Raw genomic sequence first — 25,297 nt, 5'->3', positions numbered from 1 at the left:
AGTCACACTTGCCATTGGTATCTGGAGGACCCCAAGCCTGTTCAGTCATGCAGCAAAAGCCTCAGGAGTTCCTAGAGCAGGGAGAACAGACACAGGGAAGGAACTGCTTTCCTTACCTTATCCTTTACCCGCTGCTCCGAAGGGCTCCTTTCCCCTCCCTCTTCCTTTCTCTCCAAGCCCTGGAAATGGCCTCTACGATGTTATTTTTAATGTGCTGAAAGCCATTCCCCCCATCGCCAAAATAGCCAAAGTGATGCCTAACATTTATAACCAGGACGTAGATTTTCATTCCACAGAGATAAAGCTTAACATAAAGATCCCCTGCGAAAGGGAACCTGGTATCTTAGTAGAAATGGCTGAGCTCAAATCCTCAATGTGGGTGCTAACAGGGAAGAGTACGAGTGCTTGAAAAGGAGGAAGAGAGGGCACCGCAGAGAAAGAAAAGGAACAGCAAGCGACCTTGGAACCAGGCCGATAGATGTTTTTTCACCATTTGCATAAGACTTGCTATTCCCCCATCATCCCACCCACTCCCACCTCCATTCTCTTCTAGAAGCTGCCACGTGGCTATTCTAAGGGGACATGGCTCAAACTTGCAGTGGAGGATAATGGATGGGATGGGGATTCGCAGGTGAGAGCCATCTAGAGGGAAGGTGAGGGAGAGCAGAAGGAGAGGCCTGCAGGCCAGGGAATGGGTGGCTGGGAGAGAGTGGCAAGGAGAACTGGTGGAAGGCGGGATATGGCAAAAGACATGCTCAGAGGCAAGGGAGCTTTCCGCTGAACATCTACAGCACTGGGATTAAAGATGAGAGGTGAACGCCAACGCGCCGTCCATAGGAGAGATGAATGCCAATGCGCCATCCATAGTGGCCTTAGAAATGACAGCTGGAATTAAAGATGAGAGGTGAATGCCAACGCGCTGTCCATAGTGGCCTTAGAAATGACAGCTGGGATTAAAGATAAGAGGTGAATGCCAGTGCACTGTCCATAGTGGCCTTAGAAATGACAGCTGCGATTAAAGATAAGAGGTGAATGCCAACGCGCTGTCCATAGTGGCCTTAGAAATGACAGCACCATGAGCTCTCAAAATTAGCAGAGATGATTTTGGTGTGTTCGGATTGGAGGAGAGATGGGCATATGAGAATCAATGCATGAACGTGTGTGATTATTCAACACTCTACACAGTGACAGCCATTTCATACCAACAGTGGGAGCCACAGTTATCTTATTTTAATTTTTTTTTCCACAATGAGCCTACTTATGGGATTCCTGTTCTTACCTCAAAAGGAAACAGGGACGGAGAAGAGCAGTCCCTTGTCAAGGGGCGCATGGCAAGCCAATGGGAATTTAATTGTGTCACTTAGTACACAGGCCTCATGGTCAGGACGGCTCTCAGTAGGTGTCCTGGGGCATTTAATTCCCTCAGGCAGCAGAGCCTAATGGTTGAGGGCATGGCGTCTGAGGCTGGAAGGCTGGGGTTTGGGGCCCAGCTCTGCCACTTTGCAGATGGGTGTGTTTGGGCAAGTTCCTGAACCAGTACATACCTCAGTTTTCCCACGTGTAAGGTGGAGGTAATAATGGCATGTTCCTAGGTTAGATGAAGTACATTGTTTCCTGTTATTACTGTCTAGTTTGGAAGGTAAATGGGATCTATATGATTATTTCAGCAATCTTTTGTGTGGTATTTTTACTTTTCACACTGACTTCATAGCTGTTGCTTTTAACTCTTACAAAAACCCTGTGGGATAAAAATGGAAGGCATCAATTCCAGCTAACAGGCGAGGAAACTGAGGCTCAACATCACAAGATCTGTAAGTGGCAGAGGTCAGACTTGAGCCCAGAGTTGGTGGTTTTTTTTTTTTTTTTTCTTTAAGCCAGAGGTTCTCAACTGTACTCCTGCTAGAGTCACCTCCCCTTAGAGATTCCCCTTCCCCTCTCCAGGCAAGGCTGTCCCTGAAGCTCTTACTCCATGGGCCTTTGCCTTCTCCCAGCATTTTCCAGCGACTCACATAGGCATCTTTACTTTTTTTAATGGAGCACTACAAGGGTCACTTACCCTTGGCTGTTTTCTGGTGGTCAGAGTGACTTCGTTCTACTCTGTCCCTGGGTCCTCTGTGCTCTGGAAGCACACCTGGAGCTGGCCATCCTGAGTGAGGTGTCCCACTGGAAGCATGGAATGGAGCAGAGTGGCACTGAGCCTGGACCCCCTGAGCATAGACAACATGGAACTGCAGAGGGACGGGGGCTGCAAAGACTTTCGGCAGGGCCTGCAATGATCTCTGTCTCCAGGGCTTCAGTGAACCCAACCAGGAAGCTTCTGTGTCCTCACAGGACAGATAATGATGACGCCCCTTGCTCAAGCTTTCTCAGAGGGGAGCACAATATGTTCTCCCCATCTGGCCCCACTTCTTTCCTCAACTTGATTTTTCTACCTGTGGCCTCCCATGGCTCAGCAGGATCTATCTCTCTAGCCGTCTCTATTCCTCCAGCAACAGACTTCTCGAGGTCATGGTATGGACCTTTGCCCACCTCCTTGATAGCCTCTACTCACTCTTCAATTTAAATGTCACTTCTTCAGGGAGCCTATTGTTTCTCCCCAAAGTAATGGTCTCCTTGCCACCTCCATCCTGTACTTTTCCATCATACACTTATCACAGTTGTGATCATCTGCAGTCACAATTTTTTGCCATTATTTGCATCACATCTGCCCCTCCACCCCCAGACTGTAAGTTCCATAGGGCCCAGGACTGGATCCTCACTGCCTGGCACATAGTGATGCTCGATAAATATTACATGAAAATATTAAATATTCAATAATGCTACATGCAAGTGCTTTGGACAGTGAAAGTTGCTTTGCAAATGTGTTTCCATCTTGATTTTATTGCTATCCATGGGGTTACCAAACAATAAAAGAACTGTCTGTGGCAGCTGAGACTTCCAGAAGAATCAGGCAAAATGATTCGTAAGGAGAATTTATTGCAAATGGTCTGTAAGCTACACAATGTCTTGTGGTGTGGCTGGTCCTGAGGGAGGGGAGTTGAGAAGCGAGCCTGAGGATGTAACTTGTACTCAGTTTTGGTAAACAACCCAGATTCAGCATCTTGAGTTTGTCAGTGCGTTGATCTGAAAGCCTGGAGAAGAAAAAGAAATGAACACCCGAGGGAGGGGCGTGCAGTTGCTGTCCAGGTTTTCTTCTAAGCTGGTCTTCCTACTGTGTCATTTGAAGCCTTGGGTGTGTATGATGCCTGAGAGAGCGCGTGCTGTTACCAGGATTTTACTGTCGGCTCAATCCCTTCTCTGCTCCCAGCTTCTTTCGGTGCCACTGGACTCTCACACCCCTAATGAGTTTATTCCTTTTTCCACACCTCATTCAGCCCCTTCCTGACCTCCCCATCTTCTGTCCTTTGCCACAGTTCCTGCCTGCTGTGCCACTGTAGTCTGTGAGCCAAGCCTGGTCTTCAGTGCTCAACCATTCATTCCACATATTCCTCTTAAGCCCCTGCTGTCATTCTAGAGAGCTGACCCATGGTTCCCCCGGCAAATCCCACCCTTCAGGGAAGGGCACCTTTATGACTCACTTCCCCCAAGCACCTCTTCCAAACACTTGCCACTCTCAAGTCCCTAGGCCCATTCCCACCCCTGCATCATCTTTTATTCATCGACTTTTTATTGAGCATATACTACATGCCAGAAACCATACATGGTTGGAGGTATAAGGGTAAATCTAGACACCATGCTTTTGCTCTTGGGATTCCCAGTATGACGGGAAGAAAGACCCAGAGAGAGACAGAGAGAGAGAGAGTCCTGTGAGATAAGCACCGTGGGTGTGTGCATTGTGCTCTGTGAACTGGAAGGATGTTAACTCTGAAGGTGTCAGGGTAACATTTCAGCACAACATGAGCAGGGTTGCTCCAGGCAAACAGAGAGGACAGTGTCACAAGCAGGTGGACCTGCATGTGTGGAGAATGTGGTGAATCAGAGAAGATCACCCCATTCTGTGTGGCTGTGGTGTGGGGGCAGCCTCTGGAGAGTGGGGAAGACAGGTGCAGGCATGACCTTGGGGGCTGTGTGAGGAGCTTGGATGTGAGGAACCTGTGGGGCAGTGGAGAGCTATTCAAAAAAACTTTTTAACAGAATGAAATGAATAGATATGTTTTAGGAATAATTGAGGAAAGGAGGACAGATTGCAGGGGATGCAGGAGGGCAGCAGAGAGAGCACTGCAGGGTTTATTCTGAACATATTCATTGAGGGATGCCACAGATCCTACAGTGCTCTCTGCTGCAGGAAAGCAAAAGTGAATGGTTCTCACACCCAGCTGCTGCAGGGGACAAAAGCTAGAAGTAGCATATGTAGAATCTAGGTATTTAGCGATGTCCAGGACCTACCCTAAAGCAGTGTGGATGAAAGGGGACAGGCTGCAGCATCGCCACAACAAGGCGTTACCTCCCTGTTTTACTATAGCCTCACCCCTGCCCTCGCTATGCTTGCCCTAGGAGGTGGCCTCATAGCGGGAGGTCAGCAAGACTGTCCCAGGCCTTACTCCCAGCCACCTTTGCTGACAACTCAAAGGAAGGTAGAGGGAACCTTAGGTCCTTGGAGCCTGGGTGAGGGTAGAGTTGAAGCTGGGACTATATGCCTCTCTGCAATTATGTCAAAGAAAAGACAAAATGATCCACAGGGTGAAAAGAGATCACTCTCAAAGTCGGCGATTTGTTTTGCTTTTTGTTTTATGTGAGAGAAACACTTGCCTTATAAAACTAAACCTAGGGATGGGGGTAGGCCCTGGGTGCCAACCCTCTGTCCCAATCCCAGTGATCTGACCCCCCAGGGGCTCAGTCCTGTGTGAGACCCACTTGAGTTGCTCTTCAGGCTTTCTGAGGCTAGGCCCCTTGAGGTGTCCTCAGACTCTGTCTACCCACTCCCACACTCGGGATCCTAATTTGCAATTCAGGCAGTTGAAACTGATTCAGAATGAAAAACAATTGACATCACTCCTTGAAAAAAGAAAATGATTTTGTCATTGGCAATATAATAAAGCCTAGTTCTAAAAGCAATCTGCCTCCCACCCAGAAGGTTTGCACTGGACAAGTGAGGGTTCTGTCCCCTCCTGCCACGCTCGGTGACAACATCCTCACTTGGTTCCCTCCAGGTGGGAAGTGACCAACACAGGAGAGGCAGCTCCTCCTGCCTATGCTAACCTGATCCAGCCCCACCTCTCCCTGTCCAGCCTTTACCTCTTCATGTGTATTCCATAAGGAAGCTCTGTGCATGATGCGTATAAGTTGACCACCTTAAGTACTTTTCTGAGCCCCAAGTTGCTCTGGCCCATGCATTGGGTTAAAGGCAATATCTATAAAGTACTCGTCCTCCCAAAGAGTAGCTTGGAAGTAGGACTCTACATAAGCCTGTGGGATAGCTGAGATCTTCCCCAGGCAGCCCCTGCCCAAACCCGTTGACTCCCTCTTGTTCCCAGCACATAAGGACCCCAGGTCATAGCAAGAAGACAGAGCCTGGTTTCTGCTGGTTCTTGAGAACTCATGAAACCCTGAGGTTCATTTATCTGGAGTGTGTAGAGGCAAAGGAATGCTTTAGTGCGTCACCATCCAGCCCACTGCAGGCCAAATATCCAAGTGTGTTGGCTGGAGCCCCAGCACTGATCTGGGTTCCCAGTGAAATAACTACACTGTGCAGGTTAAATCCAGTTCCTGTCCTGGACTCCCAGTGCCTGGGAGAACTGTAGGGATCTTGGCTACTGGCAGGATTGCATTTGTCAAGCTAATGTGCTGCTGCTGTTGTCAAGGTTGCAATATTTTCTGCATTGAGGACTATATGAAGTGTATGTCCAAAGCTCCCAGGCAGTGAGAATAGTCCGTCTCTGTGTCCCGAGTACTAATGACGGCCAAGCAACTCAAAAAGAAGGCAGGCAGCTGCCTCTGGGGCTGGAGGTAAGGTCTTCACTCTTGACATCCTTCTGCCCATTGCCCCCCTTCCACTACCCCCTCCCTTTCTCTCTCCTCTTTTCCTCTCCCTAGCTCCTCCTGTTTGTCCCTGCTCCCCTAGCCTGGGCCTGCACCCTGGCTCGTATCATCAGGATCCTGAGTGTTTTGTTCCCCACCGATGCATGTGGGCATGAGACTGTCCACTTTCCTGTGATTTATTCACTGTCTTGGTTATACCTGAACAGAGGCATCTTTTGTACATGGCCTTAAGGGGGCTTGGCTCTCCAATCTCACACTAGAATGAATTGATGCTTTCCTCACCCAGCAAACACTGGCTGGGCCCCAGTGGAGGCCAAGTGCTGTACTAGGCACCAGCCCTGCACGTCCTCACCAGGACAGGGCTAATTCTCAGTCCCCTCCTGCCATTGCTCCCTGAGGGCAGCCTGGCTCCAGCTCTGTTCTAGTGAAGGGAGAGGATTCTGGTTTGGAATGCTGGTAGCCGCTGCCACATGGTCCATATGTGACTCTTTCTTTCCTGATAGAAAGTTATGACTTAATTATTTGAGGAGGAGGAGCTGGTTCTTTGCAGTTGGCCAATCCTGGCCATGCACGGGCCTTTGCTGGCTGGGTCAGGTTCCCCTCCCTCACCTGATGGAGGATGCCCCGTAAGGTTAGCCTGAGGCCCAAGAAATGCCAAAATGGGTTGGGCCTGCTCCAAAAACAGGAGTGACCTTGGAGGAGTCCTTTCCCCTTTCTGGGTTTCAGTTGCCTGGGTTCCTGCTGTAATTAGTATTAACTGACTAATGCCTGAAGGCTGGATGGTCACCTTTTTCAGCATGAAATCAAACCAGCAAGGAACACAGGTGCTGCTGGGGAAACTGGGGTCCCCGTCGAGGCTCCTGTTCTTTGCCTCATCTGAGAGCTTAGAGCGGGTTCCCTACTGCCCACCTCCCTGGATCCATGAGCTCCATTGCTTTCTTGTCCACTCCCCACCCAGGCGGTGGAGCCTCATGCCTTGTCATCTCCCTCCAGGGAGCTCTTCACCTGGAGGCTGACCAGTACTCTCCCTCTCTCACCACATGTACTGTGATCCGATGGCCTCCCACGGGCCCTGACCATCAAGACTAAGAGGGTTGTGGGTGTGTGGAATGCACTATGGGCCTGCAGGGGATTCATTGTTCCTAGGAGATCAATGCGCTCCCTGGTATCTCTCCTGCTAGAGCAAGGAGCAAAGTGCAAAAGCCAGCGTACAACCACATGTTTCCTCTCCAGTGCTCACGTCCCTACGATGTGATCTCTGTGGCATGTGGGTTTGACTCTCAGGGTTTCATAACCTTTCCATGAAGGAGGCGCTCACAGAGGAGGGCAGCGGACACATGGTGGCAATCAGGAAATTAGAACCGAGCAAATGGTGTCACCATAATGGACTTGGTTAGCCAGCTGGCAATTCATTGTAGATTCATTCCTTGATACCCCACACCCCAGGCTGGATGTCTTTGTGTGTCCTGGAAGAGAAGATAGAAATAATTTAGCCTGATGCTCTCCCCAGTCTCCATTCCCAACTCTCACACAAAAGAAACTCAAAACACATGTGCAGTGGTTTCACCTCTTCCCGTGTGAAGGCCACCCTACTATTGGAGGCATGTCGAGACTTGCCCAAGGCAGGAGAAGGGGTCACACTTGCAGCCCCTACAGCCCACTTAATGTCACGATGGGTGCTGTTCACTTTGGTATAATTGGGTTGTGGTCATGACTGTACTTATTTTTGGAAGCACATCTGTATTGCCAGCCCAATTGTTCTTCTCTCATGAGTAAGTGGGCAGTGTGGTTATTCCCACTTCACAGAGACGAGACTTCTTGCTGGAGTGCTCACAGGCAGCGGCAGGACCAGAATCCAGGCCTCCTGGCTCCCTGGCTTTCCTGGACTCTGACAGCCCCGTATGGTCGAGGGATTGTTGACCTGACCTGTCAAAATACGATTTCTGTCACCAGAAAACAGGGAGATGCAATCGCTGGGAGAGGGATCACTTTTTCTGCTTTAGGAATGATTTCTTGTTGCCTCTGAGCAAAACCCCTGCAAATGATTAGCCTCCCCGGGAATAGTAGGAGGTAGCCATGCACATGCGTCAGCTGGATAAGGAGCCGATGCGCCTGGGTAAGAGGCAAGCTAGGCTGGGTGGAAGAAAGTCAAGAACTCTATGAAATTTAAAGAGACTGAATCTAGGATTTAAATCAGATAAGACTTGTGAAATTCTCATGTCTGGTTGGCATCCCTCGGGGGATAGAAAGAAGTCAGTATTACAAATTTGAATTTGTAAACTATGGTCTGGAGTGTGGAGCTTCTGAGAATGCATTTGCACTGCTCAGATATTAATATTGATGCAGTAGGTTAGGAATTAGGTGCTGAGAATAGAGCGATGCACATGATGAGTTCCTGCCCTCACTGCACTTCCAGTCAAACATCGAACACAGCAGTTAAAACTGAAACAGAGAGAAAAGTGACATAAAAGGGCTAAGAGGGGGACACAGCCTGAACAGATAAGCTAGTCTGGGAAGGGAAAGGAGACATCAGGGAAGGCTTCCTGGAGGAAGGGACATTTAAACTTAGACCTAAAGGATTAATAAGAATTAGTGGCTGGGTGAATTACACCTGTAATCCCAGTACCTTGGGAGGTTGAGGCAGTAAGATTGCTTGAGCCTAGGAGTTCGAGAACAGCCTGGGTAACATGATGAAACCTATGTCTACAAAAGTTTAAACAAAGAAAAACCTAGCTGGACACGGTGGCATGCACCTGTAGTCCTGGCTACTCAGGACTAAGGCAGGAGGATCTCTTAAGCCCAGGAGTTTGAGGCTGCACTGAGCTATGATCGAGCCTCTGCACATCAGCCTGGGTGACAGAGCAAGACCCTAGTCTCAAAAAACAACAATAAAAAAGAACCAGGTGAAGAGAAGGGGGGCAGTTTCCCTAACAAAAGGAACAGGTTTTCCTGACAAAAGGAACAGCAAGTGTGAAGGCCCAGAGGCAAGGGAAATGTGACATTATCTATGGGCTGAAAGATACCTTTTATGGCTGGTGAGTAGAGTTCAGCGAGACTGGAGATCAGAGGCTAGAGACAGTGAGAAAGGATGTCAGTTCCCAAGATGAGTAAAGGAAGCAAGGTAAATCCTTCTCCGAGAAACTGGGAAAATTAGAAAAACAGAAGCAAGCACTCAAGGATGCTCAAGAGTGCTCTGTAACAGGAAGCCCCATGGGAGATGACAGAGTTCGCTGGTGTTGGAAACATGCCTGATTTAGAACCCAGGCTCTACCTTCTAGGGTGTGATCTTAAGAAAGTATTTCAACTCTCTGCAAAATGGAAGGAAGCGGAGGAGAATGGGCACCTGCGGGGCACCTACTGTGTACCACGCACTGTGCTGAGTTGATTAATCTACTGAGAATAGTTCCACCTACCTCACAGTGTAACTAATGAAACTTCAACTGAAACATTGTTGAATGTGTATGACTATGCCCAGCACCCAGGAGGCCCTCAATAAAGGCTAGCTGAGTTGGACTGTGTGCCTGGGGAACAAGGCAGGGCTTGGTGCCAGAGACAAAGAAAGATCCTGTTAGCAATGGGAGCGTGAGGTCAGAGTCAAGGCCACCAATGCACATAGGCTCCGCCTGAGTGCCAGCTCCAGGTGCTTGGCAGAGGCTCTCAGGAGTGCTGTTTTAGAAGGACTTTGATTCTCCTGGCTCATCAGGAGAGAGTCATGACTGATTATCAATGTCTGCCATAGGCACAAAATGGAGTGAAGTAGTATATATGGCACACATCTGCCATTGCTGATCGAAAGCAAGATAATACAGACTCCTGTGGCTACAAGCCAAGGATCTTTTAAGCATCCCTGCCATGGGCTAACCCTGCAGGTAGAAAGTAAGTGGTCCCATTTATGGGTCCCAAAATTTGGCAGGAAAACTCAGGTCTGAACACTGAGCTGCCAGAGGACTTTCTGCATTCCTATGATTGCTTATTAAGTGTGGGCTCACAGAGTTATCTCCCAATTCAGGGAAGGCACAGTGGCCTGCAGGCACCGTTCAATAAGTACTCAAGCCAGTGTGGGAGAATTAAAGATGCAGGCTCTGCCTCTCCTCTGAGAAGCTCAGACCTGGCTGGGATCACTTCCCTTCAGAACACAGCCCAAACAAAGTAAGCCCCAAATAGGGCCTCACCTTATTTAGCCACTGAAGTCATAATTGCACGATTTAGATTTTGAAAGAGGCCACCATCTTCTGCTATCTCAGATCTCCTTCTTTAAAAAGAGAAGTTTCCCCTTGAATCTACAAGGGTCAAATGTTGCAGGAGTCGTTTAAAATCAGAAGGATTTACACACCTGCTACACATGCCCCCTGGCACACTTGTGGACCAGAAGCTGGACTCAGCCTTCAGCCTAGGCAGGGGCCTCTGTGCAGCTGTCGCTATGCCTGCGGCCACCAGCTCCCAGACTTCCCACGCAGGGACCCAGATGCTCCCCTTCCCCAGGTTTGCTGATGTGGAGCTGGAGTTCCGACGAGGCAGCCGGAATTTCTCTCCATGCTATTTTAGTATCGCTGAGAGGCATGGGAAGGCTTTGTTCTCCCTGGCTGGTTACGTAATTTTCAAAAGGAAAACAGAGCAAAGCCCGAACGCTCCTGGAGTTTGCTCTTTGGGGAGGAGGGAACTCCCCACCCAGCATCTGATGTTCCTTCTGCAAACTTCTCTTCCCTCCCTCCATTCTTTCCTCTAACCACTCCACCTCAGGGAGATGAAGACAGCAGGTTCCCCTCCTGTTTCTTTCTCAGCAGTGTCCCCACAGGCGTGTTCTTTAGAAAACTGTATAAGGGCAACACATCCCAGGGTGGGTGGCATCACTGCCTCCCAGGGACCTTAAGATGTTACAGGCTCACACGTCCCAGGGGGAGAAGGCTCACCTGAGGCCCATCATGGGCAGCAGAGCCTGTCAGTGGTTCCTCTGCTTGAGATGTATTTATTTTAGACTAAGCTGGGCTTTTGGCTTGGGTCGGTTGGTGTCCTGCTGGCTGGTGTGTGTGAAGGGTCATCCCAGGTCCTGGGCTGGGAGTGGTGCTGGCCATGAGAGAGGAACAGGCATAGGGACTGTAGCCCAAGGTTGGCATCATGGGCGGCACCATTAGGAGCAGCCATCTGCCCATATATCAGGGTTTCTGCAAAGGAAAATGAGTTCCTGAGCGTGCACAGGTCACTCCACACGAACCACTGCAGCCTGCACTCCTCTGGGGTGGAGGGAGCAGCACTTAATTTCAAAAGCCGGAAGGCCAGGGAGAGTTGTTTTTCCTAATTCCTGGGGGTCCCCCTGCCGCCGCTGAGAGTAAGACCCAGCTGAGTCTCAGTGGTAAAGATCAGCGATTACACAGCAGTTCTTTACTCAGGACACATCTCTGGTCATTATGCTTTTGGGGGCCTGTGTGGCCTCCTCCCTTGAACCCCTGCTTTTAGCCCCTACTCACTCTGGAGGGACTTAAAAAACTTTCTTTTCTGGGCCTCAGGGATGCTTTTTAAATTTATCTTTCTATGTGGGTTGTACTTTGTCATAACCAAAATCTTACTGCAAACCTGGACCCATCCCTGTGTCCACTGATATTTATTTATTGAATCCCTCTCTATATGCCAGACACTGCCCTGGACCCTGGGTTACATCAGTGAAAATAGAGAGGTAAGATTCCCCTCCTCCCCAGAGTTCTATCTGACTCTGGAATCTAATGAGATCCATGCCAGGTGAGACCCAGGACCCCAGACTCAAGGAGGACTTTTCAACGCCTCTTCTCTATTTTAGAAAGTCAAGAACTGCAGATCTCCAAGTCCTTCCTCTCCATTACTTAGCTATTGCTGTATAACAAATGTCCCAACATTTATTGGCTTAAAAACAGCATTTATTACCACGCAGCTCCTGCAAGTCAAGAATCTGGGCACAGTTTAGTTGGTGCCTCTGACTTGAGGTGTCCTGAGATGTCCATCAAGCTGTTGGCGGGGCGGTAGTCCACTCAGGGCTCAACTCAGGGAAGGGTTGCTTCCAAGCTCACTCACACGGTGGCCAGCAGGCCCATTTCTGAGAGCTCACAGGGATCCCCCCACAGGGCTGCCTCAAGAAGGAGCAGCAGCTTCCCCAAAAGCAAACAGGAGAGAGTGATTACCTCAGATGGAAGCTACAGGCTCTTTATAACCTGATCTCAGAAGTGGCATCCCATTCCTTTTGCCAAATTCTATTCTTTAGAAAGGAGTCAGTGAGTCCAGCACCCACTTAAGGGGAGCGGATGACACAGGACCTGAAAACCAGGATCACTGGGGCATCTGGGAAGCTGCCTTCCACATCCTCCAGGAGCCTCTCTAATTGATGGGACTCACCCCACTTCCTGCTACACTTACAGTAGGGATCACACAGTTGACCCCTGAATGTTCCTGCATTGTTTCCATAATTACTGTTGTGGTTCCACTCCCCCAGTATGAATATAAGCTTCTTGAGGTCAGAAGCCATGTGTCCTACCTCTTCTCACTTTCCATTTAGACCAACCATGTGCTGAGCAAGTTACTGTCAGATCGTCTCAGCCTCAAGTGAAAAAAAATGTAAAAGTCCAAAGCAAAAATGTCTTAAACAGCAGTAGGGCTTAACAGTCTCTCTTGGCAAGAAAGCTGGAGGTGGGTAGTTGCAGGCGTGGCTCAGCTCCTCAGTGATGCCAGCAAGGTCCCACGCTCCTCTGCCACCTCCCCACGTGGCCTCAAGACAGCTGCTGCAGCACCAACACCACTTCCTCTACAACTGCATCCACAAGCAGGAAGTAGGGTTTCTTCTTGCTTGGGAAGGATACCTTTTCCCTTAGGACTCCCCAGCAGACCTTCCCTTACACTTGTTGACCAGAACAGGATCATATGATCACCCCTAAAGCAATCACTGCTGAGAGAGAATTGTATTGCCACAGTTGGTTTAGATTCATGGTTCTCAACAGCGATGGGTTTGGAAGATGACATCGCCTTCTGGGACTCTGGGAAATGTGAGTCTGACCCAGGGACTAGGGAGAGCTATTGGCATTTAGTGGGTTGGGACCAGAGTTGTTAAACTTCCAGCAATAGTGTATGGTACAGTCCTATAAAACAGAGAGAACTGCAGAAGCTGAGGCCGGAGTCATTTGTAGTCACCTGAGTGAGCTTGGAAGCAGATCTTCCTCCCTGTTTGAGCCTTGAGATGACTGCAGCCCTGGCCGACAGCTTGACCTTGAGTCCGAGGCACCCAGCCCAAATGCCAACACCAATCCTGTTGAAAACTGCTGACTGAGACCTGGTGATTTTCACCCAGAGGTGTTTTTGTGCCTCCCTGACAGATGACAGTTGTCAGTGTTTGGAGACACTCAGTTGTCACAGCTTGGGGATGTGACTGGCATCTAGGAGGCTGAGGCAAGGGATGCTGCTGAGCATTCAGCCACGCACAGGATAGTCCCACTGCTAAGGATCACTTGGCTCAAGATGTTGACAGTGCTGAGGCTGAGAAACCCTGGTTTAGACCCATTGGGAGTCATTCCTGGGTGGGTTTAGCTGCCCGATGGCCGAACCAGACCTGGTTTGTTCGTGAGGAGGAAGCAGGAACGTTTCCTAGGTAGGTGGCCACAGTCAGTGTCAGCTACAGGCCGTGCTAGTCAGGATGCCTGCAAGTCAGCCAGCTCGTCCCAAGGATGCCCAGTCCCTGTGCCACAGGCTCCAGCACGGCTGAGGTTCACAGTTAAAGGTCAAGAACATGATGGAAGGTGGGGGGTGTGGTTGTTTAAAATCAAGAGTTTTTTACTCCACTTTTAATATTATTTCAACATTCTGTTTCTCGGTTTCTCTTTCCATAGAATGGGCTTACCATGGCCTCCACACTGGGTTGAACACAGGCTGAAAAGGTGGCTGCCTCTTGCTTTAATTTGAGACATACCACAAGGTGTGCCTACCCCACACTTTTCCCTCACTGGGCCTGAAAACTCACACTGAGCCTAGATGGTTTGCGGTAAGAGTCACTCGCTGGGGCTGAGATCATATTATGGTGATTAGAGCGTGAGCGTTGGACTGGGACCGACCTGAGTTGACATTCCAGATTCTTCACCTGCCAGAGGGTGACTCTGGGGAAATCACTTCCCTGTTGGAGCTCCATGGAGAATGATATCAACCTCACAGGGGTGTTGGGAGACCCCACTGAAATAATCAGATGAAGCGGTTGGCCTCTGGTAAACCCTCAGGACATGCAGTTCCACCATCTTCATCATGTCCTCTTTGCCATCTCTCCAGAAGGCTTCTGTTAAAATGCAAGTGGGGTTGCGGAGTGAGGCACATCAGCCGTACCACAGAATTGCAGAACTAGAAGGGACCTTTAGGCCAGATTAGGTAGCTTTTGGAAAGCCGAGAGCTGGGTCCTGAGGGCATCAAATTTGCATATGAGCTGAACCAAGCCTCGCCTCCTAGGGTAGCCCCCTAGGAAGCCAGGCCTGGGATAGTGTCGCCATGAGGGGCAACAGGAAGACTGAGTCCAAGAGGAAGGAGACAGTGCAGTGCAGGAGGAGCCAGAAAGGGGCTGGGTCCCAACACACTTCAGGGCCTGCTTGTGAATGAGCTAGAGGATGTTCCCATGGAGTCTAGAGTAGGGGTCCACGAACTGCAGCCCACAAGCCTAATCTGGCCCAGCACCTATTTTTGTAAATAAAGTTTTATTGAAATGCAGCCATGCTCATTTGTTCAGGTATATTGTCTGTGGCTGCTTTTGTGCTATGAAGGCAGAATTAAGTTGTGTTGAGTGGTTTCAACAGAGGCTGTATGTCCTACAAACATGAAAATATTTGTTATCTGGCTCCTTATAGAAAAAGTTTGCCAATCGCTGGTATAGAGGGCTCCATTCACATAGACCACAGTGACTCATTAGGATCATGAGCCCTGGAGTCAGACTGACTGCGATGTGAATGGTGCCACCTAGAACTGTGCAGTGCATAGCCTGCTCAGCTGCAAACAGCGGCTCCACGGGAGAAGGGCTTCCTGTGAGTTTCAGAGTGTTCAGGAGAGGGGAAGAAAGCAGCGTCTGTGAAATGTCAGCACCTTGCTGGGGAGATAGTTCCTGTGGAAAGTCGACAGCATGAGGTTTGGGAGGATCTGAGCAGACGGGGAGGTAAGTCTAAATTTAGAATTTCCAAAGCCGATTTGTAAACCAAAGCCCCAGGAATCCCAGAAAGGGACAGTTGGCACACACCATCTCATCTCTGGTTTGCCTCCCATGTTAAAAGGCTGGATGAGTGAGAGAATAATTAATTGGCCTCAACTAAGCTGTTGCCTGAGAGTCAGTGAGAAAGCAGTTGAGAGCTGAAACTCCATTGTTCAGAGTCCTGAGGGTAGAAATTTCTATTCCTGTGTTTTATTACGATGCCCAGCCATGGAATCATGGGGACCTTGGCTGCCCTTGTGAGAGTTCCATGCATTCCTCTTGCTGGGTGTCATTCAAGCAGGATTGAACGAGTGACATTTCCATCTCAGACAGTGAATGCCACCTCCCTGGGTTTGAAATCACACCTGTGATTCAGAGCAGCTCTGAACCACCACCTTTGAGTTGAGAATGGTTGGGCTTTGCCCTGAGAAGCTGCACCACACCAAGAGCCGCCATAACCACTCCCCTGCCTAGGTGGACACATCCAGATGCCAGTCTGCTTCTCCCCAGGGCCAATGGGCCCACCCCTCTCAGCATATCATGCAAGAAATGGACCACTAACTTGAGACTTCTTAGGTGGTGGATGGATGCCTTGTAATCAGCCTACCTAGGGAGAAAGGCAAAGGGCTTACAATGCAAATTACAGAGGAATTGGAAAGAATTCCTCTGTAAAGAAACAGAGGAAAGAAAGAAAGAGAAAATGAAGAGGCTTGAGAAGAGAGGCATAATAATAAACTCAAATGGGAACAGAGAAATGGTCAGACAAGAGGCTGCCTGATTAGAGCACTGAAACTCTAAGAGAGGCAGCATCTAAGCAGAAGATGTTACTAAAAGGATTGAAGTTCAGAAATATTAGTTGGTCTGAGTGGTTAGGGCTTGTTGTGAGATGTGCCCTTTGAACAATTTCCATGGCAAGTATCACAAGGGACAGTGACCACCTAGGAAACGTGGGCATCACCACTGTGTAGACATAATGAATGGTACTCAGCTCCTTCCAGTCCACGGATATTTTCTATGCTCTAGTTTGTGCCCTGTAAGCTACTTGTGAAGCTTACAGTCTAGTTGGGAGATGGACATTTACAAAAAGTTAAATAACAGCCCAGGCTAATGTATGATAAATGCCAAACACAGCATACACATGAGTGCCGCAGGAGTTTAGAAAAGGGAGACATGTCACTGAGAACCAGGATGGATGCTTTAGGAAAGAAGTGAGACTTTGGATTCTGAATGATAGGATTTCAACAAATGGGGGTGGTGGGGAAGCAGGAGAATATTTCAGGAACTGGGAAGATACAAGCAAAGAAGCCAGGCAGGAAAGAGTCTATTTAGCGGCCCACAGGAAAGGTGGGGTGGCTGGAATCGAGGCTTGCCACGTTGACGTGGTACCTGGCCCCTAAAGCTGACAGCATGTTGGGAAGACCACTGAAAAAGAGACACACACACAGGGGATACAGTCCCTCCCATGCATTAGAGGGAAAGAGTTTTAAAAATAAATAAAGCACCTCTTAATTATTCGCTGATTATCTGCATTGCAGCTGATCTCAAGCAAACCCTGCATTCAGCTTGCGTGTGATGTCATTCCCTCTCTGCTTAGGTGCTCATTCCTCTCTCTGTTTACAACCCAGCAGGAGCTGGAGAGGAAGAAGGCTTAAGCATGTCTCTTCCTAAAAAAATAATAATATGCAATTGCCTCTTTTTGCTATGCCCTTGGGAGTCAGACCAGGCTTGTGGGGAGAAAGAGAAGCTTCAATGTAGTTGCCATTATGTGACTTGGGCAGCAGGAGTCAAGGAGGGAGAGAATGGGGAGCTGTGGAGGCTCTTTGATTCCCCTGAGTTAGGTATCTGGTCAACTTCGCTAGCACAGGCCATAGAATCTGGTTCACTGGGTGCTCCCAGCACTGTCTCTTAGTGGCTGGGCATCCTCAAACAGAGTAAATGGTATTCATTTATCCATTCATCAGATGGATATTGACCCTGTCTATGCTGAAAGCACTAAGCTGGTGCTCTCCAAGCCTTGGTGTCCTCACCTGTAAAGTGAGAACTGGAATCAGAATCGATGTTTCTCAGTGGAAGTGCTGTTGGCATTTAGGGGTGGAGGGGTGGATGTCAGTGGATGTGCTCTGGGCATTTGGGCGTGGAGGTGGGAATGCTCAGTAGAATGGTTAGCAAATCCGGCCCTGCCGGTTAAATACCAGTAGTGACTCCCAGTCAAATAAGGTGAGGAGGGCAGTACCGTCTCCAGATAAGGACCATGGGCCTTGTTTTGTTAGATTTCTTCCCAATCTGAAATTCTGTAAGTCTATGGTTGTTTTGTTCCTGGACCCAGTAAAAACATGCAGAACAGAATTACCAAAGATCTGACAAATTATCAGAATCTTGAGTACATCTTATTCAAATGTAAGGGAATGTTTAACTAAACAGCAACAATAGGTAACATCTGTTAAGCAATTACTATGTTCTAGACCCTTGGCGAATTTCTTTCATTAGAAGTCTTTACAGAGGATCTGATTGTTTACTATTTCAGATCATCTGTGTCCCCTAATTTGCCCCCTTAATTTCAGAGCATTGAGTTGACTATCGTTTTTGCTTCATTTATCTTTGCAGAGTTGTGCAAAGTTCAGATAGGGAAGTGTCTCTACAGGAGGCTCTGCGATATGAGAATAAAGCAGCAGTCTGCCAGGTTCACTCCTTTGTGTTGGATACAGTGTTCTTTCTTTGTGTGTCTGTGGTCTTTATGAACTTAGAAAACCTGCCAGTCTCTTAGACGCTATGATATTACCTTACTTCAGAGATCTGAATTTACATTTCTAGTTTTGCAGGGTTTTTTCTCCCCACTTAGTTCCTATACCTGTAATTTGAGTCAACAGCCACCAGAGGGCAGGGACAGTGAAGTTTAGATTTGACCCATTGCTTTCAAGAGTGAGGTCACATCGTCAAAAAGAATACAGCTCACCATGCCAGTCTTGATATAGCACTGGGAACTCTGCACCCTGGTTTCTGGGCAAAGAGAGTCCTTTTATTATGGGTGGCAACATTATTTCCTTGTAATTTGGTACATGGGCTTCTTCAACTTACGTGGAAAGCAAGAGATACAAATGTCATTACATCAGTCCCTGTGAAAGCCTCTTAAAATGTTCAAAGACATTTGTAAAAGAAGGAAGAAAAGGAACCCAAGTGCAAAAACACGAGTATCGATCCTTTGTTTTCTGTCTGCAACTCGTTACTTTTTACTCTCACCCTTCCTAGCTAGCGCTGATGTATGTGTTTGGAGAGCATAAAACAAATTAATTTTGCAAAGGTCAGAAGGGATAATTCTCCCACGTAATTTGCACATGGTAACCTTGGGGGAGCAGGCACTGACATGAGGCACAGCATCTGATGGTCTTATCAAATCAATCCATCTTCTCTCTCTTCCAGGGGAGTGCTACGCACAGCAGGAGGGTGGCTGGGCAGTGCAAAGCCCGGAATCCCCTGAGCAAGCAGTGTTTCAGCTGGCTGGACAGATCAAATAACACTTGGGCTGGTTAACAAAAGACGCAAGTGGGAAGGTGTTGGAAGCCAGAGTGTGGAAATTTACCCAACATTATTTCTTTAACAGGGAAGGAGACTTGGTCTGAAAGATGCCACATTCCTGCAGCCTCTCTGGGTGCAGTGGAATACAGTCTTGGGCTAGGTGGCGTGGATGAGCTGGCCAAAGAGGATGCTGCCCACATCCAAAGGCTCCAGAGGATCCTGGCCTGGCAGCTGAGCTCCCCTGCATTTGGAACCTCAGGCGTAACTTGGTGTAGAGCTCATGAAAGGTGCTTGTGTTTCTCCAGCTTGTGTTTCTCCAGCTTTTTTCACCAGTGCTCACCAGACTGGCTCAGGTTTTGGAACCTAAGGTGAGCTGGTAGAAACGGGAGAGGTAGAAAGAAGCCCCTGGATGCCTCCAGAATTCATTGATGGGATCCCTGCATACTGCTTGGAACACACAGAGAGGCTGTGACACAGCTGAGCTTTGGAGCATCTTAAGGAGCCCAGCTCAGCAAACAACTCTTGCATTTCAGCCAGAAGGAGCCTCTTGTAACAAAGTATTCAAAGGGGAGAGTTTCTGCATCTTTTACTTTGCAGTCCACTATGGTAGAAAACTTGACATTCCATAGATAATGATACTGGGTTTTCTTTCCAAGATGCCGGATTTAAAAGAAATATGAGCCATTCTAAGCTTTAAGGAGGGTTCAGGAAACACAGGAATTAGTAGACAGCCCTCCCAATGCAGGTTAAGACAACAGCCTGCGCCCCCAACTAGCGCAGCTCAGCGAGCATGGCCATATGCCATTCTCGTCTCCAGAGAGCTGGTGGCAGTGACCTCACTGGGAGAAAACGCATCCCTCAGCCGTGGGACTTGACAGAATGAGGTGTGCGAGGGAGGCCACTAGCCGAGACTTGGCCTTTCCTGACTGCCCCTGTGTTACCTGGGCAGCTCCAGATCACTGAGCCCACAATGGCTGAGAAGGGGGACTGCATCGCCAGTGTCTACGGGTATGACCTCGGCGGGCGCTTTGTTGACTTCCAACCCCTGGGCTTCGGTGTCAATGGTTTGGTGCTGTCGGCCGTGGACAGCCGGGCCTGCCGGAAGGTCGCCGTGAAGAAGATTGCCCTGAGTGACGCCCGCAGCATGAAGCACGCGCTCCGAGAGATCAAGATCATTCGGCGCCTGGACCATGACAACATCGTCAAAGTGTATGAGGTGCTCGGGCCCAAGGGAACTGACCTGCAGGGTGAGCTGTTCAAGTTCAGCGTGGCCTACATCGTCCAGGAGTACATGGAGACCGACCTGGCACGCCTGCTGGAGCAGGGCACGCTGGCAGAAGAGCATGCCAAGCTGTTCATGTACCAGCTGCTCCGCGGGCTCAAGTACATCCACTCCGCCAATGTGCTGCACAGGGACCTGAAGCCCGCCAACATCTTCATCAGCACAGAGGACCTCGTGCTCAAGATTGGGGATTTCGGGCTGGCAAGGATCGTTGATCAGCATTACTCCCACAAGGTATGTCTGGCTGGAATGGCGGATATCAGTGGTCTGCAGAATCCCTAAGAATATTTGCAGCACTCTCAAGCTATTCCTAGCTCCATGGTAGTCAGAGGACTAGAGTTAGTAATTAGGGGAGGCTGGAGGGTGCTAGGAAGATCATTAGCCTGAAAAGTTGTTGGAGGCGTGGAGGGAGATCTGGTTCTTGGTCTTGGCTCTGCTATGTGGCTTTGATCACTCTGAGCTGTGCCAGCAGAAGCTGGACTAGACGATCTCTAAAATTTCTTCCAGCTCTAAATTCTATGGCTTGAAAACTATGTGGTTGGTGAATTTGCCTCTAGCATCTTCTTAGCCCTGCTGTCCACTTAGCCATGTCCTTCCTGTGTGCTCAGGACACACCCTGAGGCTTCCCACCCTGTGAGCCTCTGCTCTGGTTGGTCTCACCTCCCTCATCCCATCCAGGCTGACCAATTTGGTGTCCATTTCTCTCAGTCAGTGGACAGCAGGCACAAATGGTTGATCTGATGAGCTAATCCTTCACTGTACCTTGTCCAGCTGATGACTCTGTCCTCCCAGGTCCCATGATGCTCTTGCCTCTCAGTGTGATGTGAAAGCCATAGGTGGCAGACAGTACTATTGAGATTCCCCGTGGTGGGTGCTAAATGCTCCACCAACTGCAGGGATCAGAGCTGACCTGGCCACTCTGCTGGAGACAAATGTCACACTGAGTTGTTCTCAAGGGCCCAGACCTCCTCTTACCTGATCCATTCCTCTCTTCAGAAGCTGGGAGTCCTCTGACATTCCCTTCCTTCCCCTGCCCCAGGTTCCTGCCACTTTAGGGGTGCCTCTGAGTCCCTCAGCATGAGCATGTTGCCATGTACCCTGCAACAGAGCTGGGGGCTGGGTGTGGCCTCCACCCTCCTGCCCAAACCTTGATGCTACAAAAAATGTTATTAGAATAAAACATCTCCTTGGGAGTAGGTGTGCAGTAGTCTGTTATCATCCAAGGAGCTGGGGTGGGTCCTGAAAGGGGAGGGTGGTTTTGACCTTGAACGTGCTTTGGCTGTCTCCCTGAGCCCCATTCCTCTGCCCTCCTTTAGCACCCCCACATAGAAGGGCACTGATCTGCCTTCTACAGCTTCAGTGGAGGGCGTCACAGGGGGCAGGGAGCAGGGCTCCCCGTCCTACCCTCCCTGGCTGGAACTTGGGCTCCAGCCCAGGTTTCAGACCCCAAATCAGCCTAGCTGGCTCTGGCTCCTTGGTGCCACAAATTACTTAGTGACCTTAACCATGAGCCTGCCCTCTGCCCCATTCCTGCAGCCAAGCCATCTGTCAAAACTGACAGCCAACTCTGTAGGAAGGAATGTCCATGGGCTGGGGCTGGGGGAGGCAGGGAGAAACAGTGCCCTTGTATCTCTTTCTAATACCCTGAACTGCTTCTTTTTTTCTTTTTCTTCTAAGGAGCAATGACTCCAAACCACCAAACCAAAGGTTTTAATCCAAATCTGTTCTTACTTGGTAAAAGACCTAGAAAATCCACAAGACTTTTATATGTGGGATGCACAAAAACTACCTTCTGAATTGGAATAAACCGGTACATTTGAGTATCATATGATGAAAGGACCTGATTAAGTGAGCTGCAACAAAGAAAGAGCTTAAGACAGCACATAGTAGGGCTTTAGGAAGGTCCAGGAAGATGGCTTATTGTGGCGTAAACTGGCTATCGTAATAATTCTTTGGGGGTGACATGGTGTGAGCAAAGGACCCTTTAGGAGGAGTCAGAGGTCCAGGTTCCTTCTAACAGTGCTAGCTTGGACGTAGTCACTTACCCCCTGGGAGCCTCAGTTTCCCCTCTTTGACAGGGATAATAATTGTGCTCTATCTGCTCCTCTGGCTTATGGTTAAGAATCAAAATGGTCCATGGATGTAAAATTCCTTGGAAAGCAGTTAGGACTGCATCCATTCATTTAATTGGTATTTGCTGAGCCAAACCCAAGCTCAGTGCTGGGAGCTGGAGAGACCAGGCTCACACGATCCCCTCAGCAACCCTGAGGGCTGGGCTCAGTGTTATCCTGTCACTTGGGACTGGAAGCCACTTCCCTGGTTGAGACTTTCATTTCCCCAATGCAGAGGAATTTCGATGTTCTGACTTGCTCTTATCGGGTTCTCCTTAATAAAATTCGCTGTGGGAGGTTAAAGAAATCACTGGAGGCAGTTACGAGCCCAGTAGGCACTGACATCATCCCTGCACCCCCGTGTTCGGCAGATGCCACCCACCCCTACCCCACCTCCTCCCTCATACACTTTCTGCTTTTAGCTTTCTGCCCTCTCTTCCCACAGTGATGATGAAAGGCTTTATATTTGGTGCTTTTATTTATCCAATGTGCATTTAAATCAGTTCTCGTTTAATCCCCATAATGCTGTGAAGCACTTAGGGCAAATGGTTCATTTTAAAACAGAGAGAAATGGCTTTCTCAAGCTTACACAGCCGATATGGCCAAAGGACACAGGGACTGAGGCCTCTTCCTCTCCTGGTGGAGGGTCTCTCTGAGCGCTGTCTCCTTCATGAAGTCTTTCCGGATTCTGGGTTGGAATTAATCATTCCTTTCTCTGAATTCCCATGGCACTTTCCCCATCCCATCACGGGCATCTTCTAACACTCATCACTCTCTGCTCTGTCCTAGGAGTATTTGAGTCTGTCTCTTTGTACTCTCCCAAGCTGAGAGTCCCTTGGCCCCTTGAAAGCTCTCTCTCCCTCTTTATGGTTCCCCTCCATGGATTCTGATCACTGTACCTAAGACATGGCCCTCAATCGATTTTGTTGACTGTATTGAACAGATGGAAGAATAGTCATCTACTAGCACATTGCAGAAAGGGATCTGTTGGGTTCATTGATTCTGTGTGGTTGGAAGTGTTGACTCTCAGAAAAAGAGCACATACTTCTTCCAGACAGTAGGTTGGTTGTGGTCAGATGTGTACATCTGGGACATGCATCTGCTCTCTCCAGTGTGCTTGGAGGATGCTGTCTACACACAAACTTCTCGAAACTTAATCCCTTCTAAAGTTTTATGGATCTCCACTCCCTTTGAAGAAGACCATGCTCACCTGGGCTGCAGCGAGTGCCTTTGTGTGGGTCACAAAAAAACGCCCCTTTTCCCTGGCTGAGACAGCCCAGGGCCAGCGATAGGCTTAGTGATCCAACCGGAGCATTGTTTGGAAAAACTCTCAGAACATTTTTCCTCTGCTCTCATACCACAACGACATACCCAGAAGGCTTCTCTGACCTCAAAACCGTGGGGATTTCTCCCCACCAGCAAGCTAGCAACCAGTTCTTCAGTGGACACCAGCTGGGTGTCCCCCAATTCAATTCCAACACTATTTACCTGGAGATAGCGTCAGATCCCACATGTTGAGGGACACAAGACTGCCCCCTCCTTCCCACCAGTCATATTAATAAGTCTGTGCCTCCGGAACTTCTGATGGACTAGCTTCAAGTTTGGGTTCCCATGATCCCCTCTTTGAGTTTAATTAATTTGCTAGAGGAGCTCACAGAACTCAGCGAAACACCTATTTACATTTACCGTAAGGGTTAGGGTTAGGTTCATGTAACACTTCCTTACATTCATTATGACGGACATTTTCAAGGATACAAATAAACGGCCAGGTGAAAAGGTATACAGGGTATAGTCCAGAAAGGTCCTGAGCACAGGAGCATCTGTCCCCAGGGAGTGGGGGGTGCACCACCCTCTTGGCACATGGATGAATTCTTATTCGCCCACCCAGCAGTATGCAGCAGCCTGGTCCTCATGCCTCTCATCTTTCTCATGGGTGGACAGTATGTCTCATTTGCTTCCACATCCCCTCCTCTAGTGCAGGACCTGACACCGGGCACATGCCCATTAGGTTCATTTAGTGAAGGAGACACCAAAGGAAATAGCCTTCTCTTCTCTAATGAGCAACTGGCCACGTTGAGGTTTCAAGTGGCAGTCAGGATGCATGCTGGGTGTGTGCCCCCCAACTGCAGCACCCCTGGGGGTCTTGGTCTTTGCAAGGTCTAGGGGCCATGTAGAGGCTCCTGCAGCCCACACTTGGGGAGATGGTGTGGATGGCAATGGAGGATGTTCCCTTTCAACGGGGGCAGTTTGGAAAACACTGCCTCTGTGTTATTCTCGCTAAACTCACCAACTGCATGACCTTGGGCAAGTCCTTTTGCTCATGTAGTTTATCCCTAGAATAGATCTGTAAAAAGACCTCACACCCATGTTGTCCATCCCTGGCCTTTCACAGATGACAAAACTGGAAGGGAAGGAGCCTCGCTCAAGGTCACGCAATGAGCGGCTGAGCCTGGGTTTTGACTCCGTGTCCACTGTTTTCTCAGAGCTTCATTTCCCAATTGTCTTTTCTGCCAAATCAGGAGAGTCAGGCCATTCTGCTTATTTCATAGGATTCCTGTTAGAGTCAAATGAAAAAGCGTGGCTGTCAAAGTGCATTCAGATGTACGCAGGGCTAAATCACTAACCAAACTTTGCCCAAAGAGATGCCACGGCAATGCCAGGCAGACACCAGCTGTTAGTTTTCCCTTCACTGAGATATGGACCCCACTCCTGACCCAGCGGCCTTGGGGTGAGTCTTGCAATCCCACCTGAGGGTGGCTTCTCAGCCCGTGGTCCTGTGACAAGCCCTTTCTACTGCCTCCTCTGCAGGCCCGCTAATGAGTTCTTCGTTGTTTGTGTTGAGAAGAGGCGGCTGAAGGATTGGAGCGTGCTTTCCTCTGAATTTATCCTATTAGGAAGTAGACGATCTCAAAAGAGAAAAAAAAATGTCATTAAGACTTCACTGAGCACTGTGTAAGGCTTAAGAAAGGTCAGGAACCACCTCAAGGGTGTGCAGAGGTCCTGAGGAGCACGATGACAGCTTGAATCACGGTGAGAGTGCGTCGCTCCAGGAAGGGCCACCTCTCCTCCTACCATAGAGTACTCACTGGGGCTGCCGGGGGACCACCCACTACCCTTGCTTGTAGCACTTATTTAACCCTGGGCTCACTAAACCTGCTCATCTCCACTACAACATTCAAGAACTGTCGAAGTCCTGATCCAGTAACCTTCTATGACTAGCGTGCATCATGGCATTTATAG

At 49.1% G+C, this 25,297-nt stretch overlaps 1 protein-coding gene across 7 annotated transcripts in view; it reads left to right on the top strand.

The window, feature by feature from the left end:
- Positions 1 to 25,297, top strand: part of MAPK4 (mitogen-activated protein kinase 4) — a 208,451-nt gene that overhangs the window by 124,975 nt on the left and 58,179 nt on the right. For 6 of the 7 annotated variants that reach the window (XM_063639964.1, XM_055299055.2, XM_055299083.2 and 3 more), the window contains exon 2: positions 18,750 to 20,180. In XM_063639964.1, the coding sequence (XP_063496034.1) occupies positions 19,635 to 20,180 (546 nt within the window). In that variant the 5' untranslated portion in view covers positions 18,750 to 19,634. Of the gene's footprint in view, positions 1 to 18,568; positions 20,181 to 25,297 lie in introns of all 7 variants that reach the window. The other variant, XM_055299052.2, reaches the window with a different exon arrangement.

The sequence above is a fragment of the Symphalangus syndactylus genome, chromosome 1, assembly GCF_028878055.3.
Source record: "Symphalangus syndactylus isolate Jambi chromosome 1, NHGRI_mSymSyn1-v2.1_pri, whole genome shotgun sequence".
In the NCBI taxonomy this organism is placed as follows: domain Eukaryota; kingdom Metazoa; phylum Chordata; class Mammalia; order Primates; family Hylobatidae; genus Symphalangus; species Symphalangus syndactylus.
This window is presented reverse-complemented; position numbering and strand designations above follow the sequence as displayed.